Source organism: Natrix helvetica, assembly GCF_964273705.1.
Source record: "Natrix helvetica genome assembly, chromosome: 5".
NCBI classification, from domain to species: domain Eukaryota; kingdom Metazoa; phylum Chordata; class Lepidosauria; order Squamata; family Natricidae; genus Natrix; species Natrix helvetica.
The window spans coordinates 48166299-48176874 of record NC_138551.1 but is presented as its reverse complement, the minus strand read 5'-3'; the positions used below and the strand labels follow the sequence as shown (position 1 = coordinate 48176874).

The window sequence follows — 10576 nt, the reverse complement described above, 5'->3', positions numbered from 1 at the left end:
GGCTTTCCTGGAAGTAAGAAAAGTATAGAAATTAAGTCAAATTAAAAATTGCTGCAATATAAAAGGGAGCTGTGTGTCCTTTTAATCTACTACCATTTCCCCCCGGCTAACGGTTTGCTTGAGACACTATCAGAGAAAGACAACGATACATCTAAGAAAAAAATTAAGATGCAGAAATGTCATTAATGACCTCCCCCCCCCCCCCGACATTAGAACCACCACTGACTTCCGCTCCTTCCGACAAAAATTGAAGACTCACCTGTTCCGATTGGCTGGCCTGGCATAATTATAACTGTTACCTCCTGGCAGACATATTTCTTAACTGGTATTTTAGGGGAAGTGTTTTTAAATTTAATTTTATGGGATATTTTTAGGGGTTTTAAATCTATATTTATATTTACTCAGCTATACAGTTCTTTTAACCTTCTTTTAACCTCCTCCATATTTATCTATCTTCCTATTTAATAATTTTAACTGTTCAATTATTTATTTTTACATGATGTATTTCTTGTATGGACTGTACACTGCCCCGAGTCCCTTTCGGGAGAGGGGGCGGTCTATAAGCGCTCAGTAAATAAATTAAGCCCATCAAGGTACATTCTACACTGTCAAAATTGCATTCCCATTCATCACAAACTCTTTTCACTTGCAATTTCTATGGAAAGCGTGTGATCTTTATTCCATTTACCTGGATTAATGAAACCTTATTTTTATTCATTGGTATCATAAGCAAGATAGGATCTTATTTTCCAACCACCACCCCCATTTCATTAAACCAAAGAAAACGTATTGATGAATTGTTTATGTCTGTGGCTCGATTTGTCTTCACATACAAGACCATTTTCTTTTTAGTATTGCGTGTTCACATGAAGCTCAACAGGTGGCACTATTATGCTATTTTAAGTCAATTTTTTCTTTCCAGGAAAAAACATACAAAACAATCCCTTGAATAATAACAAAACAAAACAAAAATCCTATTGCAACATCATTTCCAAGAAAGATATTACAATTTCAACAACATTATGAGCATGGCTCAAAATGTAATTACATTATGCAAGAGCTCTTTTTTTGTCTCTCAACACTGGGGCCCCTTTTCTTTTTTGTCCAACTTATATTTTGTCACAGATAATCGCATTTCCCCCCCCAATGTACAATGTTATTAAAATTTTTAAACACAAGAACAATACAAATTAAAAGAAAAAAAGAAAAAAGAACTAATCATGCAAAAAGAAAAGAGTAACAGACAAATTTGAAAAAAGAGATAAAATGGCTTCTGTTTTTTTTACAACAGTATAAACACCGTACAGTTATAAAGTGACCTTTCTAAAGTTACATCATGATGCTCTTCTTTCTATAATCTATCCTACAAATCATTAAAACCATAAATCTTAAGTTTTTTCTTTCTTTTATGCAAGGATGCACAAGGTGTCTCCAGTCACCAATAAACTCTCATCTTGCTAAGCCTGGCCCAACCCACTGATATTGGCAGAGAGGTGGATCCCATCAGTTAAAGAACTCTGTCTGTTGGGATCCAGAAGAGCCTTCTCTGGCATGGCTTCCACCCTCTTGAGCAGTGGTTCTCAACCTATGGTTCGCGACCCCTTTGGGGATCGAATGACGCTTTCACAGGGGTCGCCTAAGACCATCGGAAGACACATATTTTCAATGGTCTTAGGAACCGAGACACTGCTCCTCTATGGCCACAACATGAGGAACTGTATTAAAGGGTCGCGGTATTGGGAAGGTTAAGAACCACTGCTCTGGAGCATTCTAACCCCTAGGGTCAGATCAGTGACATGCGGTGAGGTTTATGACTGGTGAGGCACTGACACAGTGCTGGGTTTCAAATATTTTTAGACTTGTGGACTTCAACTCCCAGAATTCCACAGCCAGGCATGCTCAGTTCCAATTTAAAGTGACAGCATTTGTTTTTCTCCTTTGCTCCTTCTTTCTTTTTCTTTTTCTTCTCCTTCCCCTCCTTCCTCCCTCTCTCCCTTCCTCCCCCTCTCTCAAACACACACACACACACACACACACACACACAGAAGTTGGATTGGACTATCTCTCCTACCCCTTCCCTCTCTCGCTCACTCTCAAACAACCCCCCCCCCACAAAAGTTGGATTGGATATCTTTTCCAGTGGCTTGAAAGCAGCTCCTCTGCCATCCCCCCCCATTCCCCTGCTGCCTTTCCCAAACACCTCCACCATTGCAAATGCAGCCTGCTGTCTGGGTGGGAAATGCCTGGAACACAATAAAGCCCACCCACCACCTCCTGCTGGCAGGCTGGGGTGAGAGGAGAGGCAGAGAAGCCGGAGGGGAGCCGAGCCGAGCCTTCCAAAAGAAAGAGGCTGGGGGGAAGTGTGTGTACTACAGCATGGCTCTTTGCCTGGCTTCCTGCCTCCTCCTGTGGTCCCCTCAGTGCTCGCTTGTGCTCTCCCTCCCCAAGTGTAGTTTGATTGCAGGTGGAGCCATGTTGCCTTTTCAAACTTGTAATCAGTGAAGCTGGGCTAGATTTTTATATAGTTTTATCCAGCTGTATGTGTGTGAGAGAGAAATGAATGGGGGCCTGGGGAGGAAGTCACTACACTTGGGGAGGGAGAGCACCAGTGAGGTTAAGCAGAGTCATCGACGGTGAGGCAGCAACTAGCTCAGCTTTTTCCTTTTACTTTTTTTTTTCATGATGAGAGTGGTGAGGCTGTGCCTCACTTGCCTCACCTGACTGCACGTCACTGGGTCAGATATACTCCCACCCTTCTATCGTCCCCAATATTTGCAACCCAACTTTTTTGTTTTTATTTTCACTCATTTTTATTTCCATTTCTGTTAACATAGATAATTGTCACTGTTAATTTGTTGAGAAATACTTAATCTTCCCTGGAAAGTTAAACTGTTCTTCCTTTCTTTGTATCTCCTCCAAAATAGCTTATGTTTTCTCCTATGCCTTCTTTGGAGTTCACTATTATATTGCATAAAGTAACCTCTCATACAAACTTTGCTTGAGGCCCAAACCATTCTTCCATCTGTACTCTTATTAAGATTATTATTTTAAATACAACTTGTTTGAATCTCTTTCTACAGTCCTCCATAATTGTTTCTTTTAGTAACAGGATTTTATTTAACCTTCATCTGAAAGAACTGGGACAAACAATCAAGCAGAAAACAATATCCTAATCAAGGAATTATCAGGGAGAAAAGCCCCACCCCTACCAACATTGGCAGGGCAAGTTAGTTAATGATTATTTTTTCTTTTAAAACCTATGGATTTCCTCCGGAAATTATTTATTCTTTGTTAGTTCAGCTTACTAAGAACCACATATTCTTCGCCCAACATCCTCAGTTGGATGGAGAAATGGAGAAAATGAGTGCCATTTTGTAGAATTGATTTTGTTGCTATGTAAATTACCCTCCTATCTAGACTGGGTTTAGTTGTAAAAACCTGGATCATGGACCTCCACTCTGATATGGATGTTCCTGACCATCTAAGACTACTGAATAATGCCTGTTATTGAATGCTTCTAGTCTTCACCACTTGAGAGGTTTCCTTTTTTTCTCTAGAAGCTTCAACCAACTCAGCCCCTCTTTAAGGATCAACTGAATTGCTCCAAAATATTCTCCAAAAGTGCTCTGCAGAACTATTTTTAGGAAGCATCCATACCACATCTTTTTTTTTTTTGAGGTCTGGCTTCTTGCCAGATATCTCCACTCTACACAATTGTTTTAAGAAATAAAACAGAAAAAAAACCCTCTATGCTACCCCAGTTAAGGAAGGGGGAGTCATAGGAACTTCTTTTTTGTATATATATATTTTATTAAAGATTTTTACAGAAGTAAAAGATATACCTGAAATGATATAAAGTAGGATTAAAAAAGGAAAAGTGTGAAATGTAGTACAGTATACATATGACTTCCTAATTTCTTCAGAACAGTTAAAAATTTATTATCTGTAGTCCCTCTTTTGAAGTCATATTATAGTTTCCTTCTTTTAAAAATCAACTCTTCCTAATCAGCAAATCCATAAATCACCAGTTTATTTTTTCCATTTTCAGCAAAAAGTCCACAAGAGGTTTCTAGTCTTTAATAAAAGTACTTGTCATATTCTCAATCAAACAAGTCAGTTTAGTCATTTCACACTTTCCATCATCTTCATAATCCATTTCTCTATTGTGGGTATTTCAATATTTTTCCATCTTTCCGTCTCACTGCAGAGACCATATCCGAACCAATCTTCCCATCTTTCTACCTGGCTGTCCAGAAGTCCCAGGGAAATAGGAACTTCTGAAATGGAAAATATTCTTGAGGAAAGAATTCCAGTAGAAGCCTGAGTGGGGACAGTAATGCAGAGTGATGAAGGGAAGGCGAGCTAATACTATTGTTGTTACTCCTCCTTGGTTACTGCTCTGGTTGGCTCAGTAACAGCAGCAGGAACTTTAAGAAGGGCGTTAGAGGTACTGGCAGATCAGTGGTGGGTTGCAGACGGTACGCCCTGGTATGAGCGTATTAGAGCCAGCCCAGAGCACCGGATACCGTTCCGGTACGGTTCTCCAGAGGGCCCACCCTCCGGAGTTTAAAGGCTTCTGCGCTTTTGGAGCGTCGCGGAGGCACTTGAATGCATGCGCGTTCCATGCATGAATGCATATCCGGTTGGAACGGGATTTGCAACCCACCACTGTGGCAGATGCATCGTTTCAAGCTACTCTCTTTCTGACTTCCTTCCTTCCTGCTCAGTTAAGGTGCAAAGTAAGAATGAATAACATATTGGCTGCTAATACCTGCATCACCAGTAGATGGCACCAGAAAGATGCAGAAAACTCTAACTCTTGTGTCCCATCTAAAAGATTTGCCTGTGTTTTCATTCTTCTTGCACTACAGGTGTCATTGAGGGAGGAGATTTGTTAGCTTAAAACAGGGGTGTCCAAACTTGGGAACTTTAAGACTTATGGACTTCAACTCCCAGAATTCCCCAGCCAGCCATGCTGGCTGGGGAATTCTGGGAGTTGAAGTCCACAAGTCTTAAAGTTCCCAAGTTTGGATACCCCTGGCTTAAAATGTGGTATGATATACTCAATAAGTGAAAGATAGGATTATTGAAACTAGTTCAGAGCCGTAAAATCTTCCAAGGGAGGAGTCTTATTCATAAAGACAAAGAAGAAAGAGGAAGTTGGCCATCTTGGCTCAGCCTTTACAGGTGGTCAGGAAGCAACAAGTCCAAAGTTTCCATACATAGTTTAAAGAAGAGTCAGTTCAGCCATCCTTTCTCTCGCAATTGTGGTAAAAAAATTTTTCCCCCATTGTTTAAGGGAAGTGAAAGTAAGTTTTTAACTCTCTCTCTCCCCTATGAGAGGGAGAGATTTTGCAAGTGCCGCTTTTCCGAGAGGGGTGGGAATTCCCCCCCTCCAATCTCAACTCTTCCAAAAGTTGAAACAAAATCCTAGAAAAACTGCAATTCAGTCAATTGAATAAAGCAATAAAAGACTTGGGGAGACCTCCCGCCTCACCGCACTTCAGCTGTATCTTTAAAATTGCTCGTTTCCTTCCAGGCTCCGTTCGGCGAAGGCGCGTGGTGGCATTCCGCGCTCCCCCCTACGCTCCTCGGCTCCTGGGGCAAAGCTGGAGACCTCCCCGCGGCCGCCGCCTTTCCAGGGGCAGGGCGCCCCTCCAAGGCACCCTGTGCTCCCCCTAGACTTCAGGGGAGCCCACCAAGGCAGCGAACAGCGGACGCAAGCGTCCGTCGCCCTTGGCTACCGGATAGGATTATTGAAAAGCTCATACTATATGAAGATTACCAAATAAGTATTGAGGGCTGTATTAGATATATTGCTTAGCCACTGTTCTTCATTTCAAGGCTGTCTTTTAAAGCTGTTCTTAGAATAAAAGCAAGTACATTGTCAGGGGGAAGGGTCTTTCCAATGCATGTGCCTGGCAGGATCTGGTTTATATCCATATGTAAATAGTAGATTTGGCTACAACCTACCTTTTCTAGCAACAGAAATTATTGATGCAATCCTAAGTAGAAAATGTCCCCAAATGTTGCTGAGGCAACACAGTTGTCTCATAAAGGATAGCAGGATGTACTGTTAAATGTTTATTTTCTTGCTCACACAGTTTCATTATTGATTTGAGCCAGTGATGGAGGCATCAAAAAGGCTTGTAATCTAGAGTTCTTCTTCTCTCAAAGCAGAGATGATTAGGTTGGTTTTTCCAACCTGATGCTTCCAGTTGTCTTAGATTTCAACCTTCATATCTCCTGAACTGGAACTGTATGGAGCAAATGTGTCTTTCCTGGTCTTCAACCGTAAAACATCTGCATTCTGCAGGCATAACCCACATTACTGGAAGGAACTAGGATTTGGAGAAAGGGGAACAACCTCAATTCAGGCTCTGCTGCTGGCTGGGTTAGCCTGCCAGACTGGATTAATAAAGTCTCTGTTCCCTAAAGTGAAATGTGACAGAAAAACTGGAAAGAACAACACATTGCAGAAATCCATAACATGGATTCCTGAATAAGATTGAGATAGACGAATCTATGTTTTCCCATATATGTACATTAAAAAATGGGACATATTAAATATAGAAAATTAATCTCATACAGAAAAATTATCCTGCACTTGTTCTATTCTTATTGAATTGCTTCAAGATTTTCTATAAAAGGAGAGAACTTTACAGAAATCTTCTCTGGTCAACCATGGTGTTTTTGAGAACACTTAGTTACAAGGAGCAGATGTTAATTCCTATTTTTCAATTCTCCAATGGTACAGCTTCCTATACTTCCATGAAATCCCAGGGGAACAGGTCATAAGGGAAGTGCTTTTACTAAGCAGTTTTTTTTTCCAGCCAGCAAAATGGAAAGAAGAATAGCATAAAACAAAAGGACCAGCTGTTACCCACCTTCAACAATAGAAAAACTCAGAAACATTGCCATGGAATGTGGTTTTTTCCCCCCCCCAGTAAAGAAAAAAGTGGGAAAGGCAAAAAAAATGTAGGCTAGATTTTGGCTCTGTATATTACACAAAGCAAAGAGAAAACTTGGCTGGTACAAAACATTAGTGCTGAGTCCCTTTTTTAGTGAAAAAATTCATACTCGGGAATTTATAATGTCAAATGTACAAACATGCACTCTAAGAATGAGGTTGGTATGGTTGACATTTTAGCAGATTTAGGTCCTAATTTTCTTATCTGAAGAGAAAACCCATGCATCAGAACATTTCAACCAGAGCAATAAAATTATTAGCCTAAATATCATCTAGAATAATAGCATCATGTTGATATTAGGAACAAATTAGGAAAAAAATACAAACAATTTATTCAACAGATCAATAAAATAATGAATAATTTCAGTTTATGGGATGCATAACACAGCTTTAGGTCACAGTTACACTAATGCCCTTGTTTCTGCTCAAATAAATGTAGTAGGAGCTACTATTGTAGAACGTTTCCATTTGATGCAGAACTTGAGGGACGATGATATTTCTCTGTATCGAAGCCCACACAGATAAGGCAACAAAGCCTTGGGCAAAATAATCAGGACATTACAAACTATCATAGACACCCAAATTCCTGTCTTTGGCCCAACTACAGCATTGACATAAAGGAGTGACTCCACTACAACAGCCAGAAGAGGACAGAAATGAAAGAATAGGATAATGTGATGCATTAGGAATGTCACGCTGGCCCGAGAGAAAATGCTTCTCCATATTCCTGATTGTCTTGTTTTAAAATACAAGACCATGTAACCACAAAGAATGAAGGTCAGACAGATAAAAATGGTAGACACGGAGAGTATGTAGCAGAATTTCATGGCATCGTTTCCTTGTAAAGTCATTGCCAATATTATTGGAACAGAACAGTTTTGTACCGGACATTCCCCAGAGTCTTGAGTGATGTGTAGTATTAGGAAAACAATCCCAGGGAAAATCCCAGAGCAGATCCATAGGAACAGAATCAGTTTTTTTGCTCGGGAATAAGGCAGAATGGAAATATAATGTAAAGGCCACAATATGGCCAAATAAGTGTCCAGCACCATTGCTGCAGATGTTAACAAGCCTCCACAGTAAGTCATTGCTAGCAAAAACAACAGCATTACACAACCATTTTTTGAGAGGTTGAAGGTGGACATACTGAAAACTGCAGACAGAGTGTAGAGCAGCAGATACATCAAATCACTAACCAAAGCATTGCCCAACAAAAGGTACCTTGTTTCCTGACGTATGTTGACATGAGAAAAAATCACAAATAAGATGAAAGGAATGACCAGGATGGCTGCCAGAAGACAAATTATTGGTGGGATCAAAAGCATCTTCAGATTGAAATATGGAGGGTAGACAATCCATTCTTGCAGGCTTCTCAAAGAAGGGTTATCGTCAGAGAAGGAATCATTTAAGCGCAATTGTCTATAGAAGGAGATGTTCTCTTGCAAAATCCTTGCTGATGCACATAGAGAATAGCTCATTTCTCCAATAAATTCAGAATTCCCATAAACACAGGTTCTTCAATAACAACAAAATGAGTTATTTAATGTTGCATATTTGTGATAGCAAGTAACAAACATTTTGTAGAAATGTTTGTTTTTAAAACTATTTGTAGCCAACTCTGAAACATCTGAAGACGAGCACATATTCTACGAGACTTCAAAAGTAAAACCTGAACTCCTGAAAAATTGAATATACCCTTCTCTGAAAATAAAGTATGTAATATAGTATAAGAACTTTCCTCACAAGACTTAAGAAGTATGAACTAAGGAGCAAGCACTTGAGGGAGGAAATAAATGGGTTGCTTCATCATTAAGCTTTTGTCTTCACAGAATCATCATCACACAAGAAAAGCAGATGGGCCATTAGCATGATTAAACAGATGTGATGATATAAAAAAGTACATTCCAAATATGCCAGTGTAATCAAGTTGTAAATGATGCAGAAGACATGGTTGCTATGCTTAAGTGCAATAAATGTATTAAATCAATGTAATCGATTTAGCTCATGAAATATAACAGCCTCATAATCCTTATGATGTATGATTCTCTGAAGACTGCACTTGTACGTTTCCATTTAATCCTTAAGAATTGGGCAGAAGTATCCCAAAGTGGACTATCCAATGATGAAGCGCTCAAATAATTCTAATGCCAAGATGGCGGAAGCATTAAGAGGACAGAAAAAGAGTTGTTTCCCATTGCACAACATGAAAGGACTTTATGTACATGAGCTTTCCTTCTGTTGCATTTGAATGCATTTGCTTTGGAGCTAGAGTTTCTCTAAACCAGCCCTACTTTCTCAACCTTGGAACTTATGTGTGGCTTTTCATGCCCAGAAATTCCCGGCCAGAATTCTGGGAGTTGAAGTCTACTCGTTTTAAAATTGCCTAATTGGGAAACACTGCTCTAAACTATGCTTTGCACAGCTTCATTTTGGAATTTCTCAACTTGCATGTTTCCAGTGGCAATAAGTATCTAACCTTCAAATCAAACACACATATACATGCCAATAGATAAACTGTTTGAAGAAAGTTCCCCAAATATAATTATAGCAGCAATGTGACATGTAGCAGCAATCTTCCTTTCTTCCTCTTCCCTCCCTCCCTCCCTCCCTTCCTTTCCCTCCACCTTTATTACTTTTACAAATATCTCAGCAGCAGCATATATCCAACACACCTTCTTCCTCCTGTTTTCCCCACAACAGTCCTGTTAGGTCAGGGGTGTCCAAACTTGGGAACTTTAAGACTTGTGGACTTCAACTCCCAGAATTCCCCAGCCAGCCATGCTGGCTGGGGAATTCTGGGAGTTGAAGTCCACAAGTCTTAAAGTTCCCAAGTTTGGACACCCCTGTGTTAGGTGAATTGGCCTGAGAGAAAGTGACTGGCCCAATGTCACCTCACTGTCTTTAACTTAGGATAGGAACCTTAAAAAAAAAACCCTCAAAATGTTCAGAGAAAAAAAGTAAAACAATTTTAGAAATATATAGAAAACCTTTATTGTTGAAACAGTAGCAGTGGCTATTTAAACAATTCTTGGTCCGTACCACATGGCCTCATTAAAAAGATTAAATTCGCCATTCTTTTATTTTTATTTCTACAATTCTGATTTGGAAATAATTCTGTACAATGCTTTGCTTAAAGACAAAGAAGAGAAAGAAAAAGAAGAGGGGGAAATGTTTAGTTTTATTTTGAAAAATACAACAAAATTTGTTCCTATTCCTTATCTCTGCCAAATAAGTCCAAGGTGGGATAATTAGCTAGAGCTCATTGGAATTTGGGTCATTCGCACTTTAGTTTCTTTTGTAGAGTTTCATAAATTTTTAAACTTCATAGTGTTATTTCCCATTTTCCCAACTGCTCCTATATCACTTTTTCGACTGTTCTTCATTTGCTGACTGCTGGGTGCACTCAATTATTGTGAACTTTCAGCCATCCTTGAAAGCTGAACAACAAAGATTTTGCTTCCTGAACACTTTTGAATGTATCTTGTAGATTTTTGGTTGCTAATCATGAAAATAAGCAGGAATTTAACCAATGTACTGTTTTATAGAAATCTTCTGTTCTTACAAAATGACAATGTACACTCTCCAGGATCTGTTGGCTATGCTGCA

General features: G+C 39.6%; 1 protein-coding gene across 1 annotated transcript; it reads right to left on the bottom strand.

Annotated features, from left to right (window-relative positions):
* Window positions 1–7395: 7395 nt before the first annotated feature.
* GPR148 (G protein-coupled receptor 148) lies at window positions 7396–8448 on the bottom strand (the record flags this gene model as incomplete). The annotated part of the gene is made up of 1 exon (XM_081954059.1): window positions 7396–8448. One exon carries the CDS (start codon window positions 8446–8448, stop codon window positions 7396–7398), a length of 1053 nt encoding a protein of 350 aa, XP_081810185.1.
* Between the last annotated feature and the right edge of the window lie 2128 nt (window positions 8449–10576).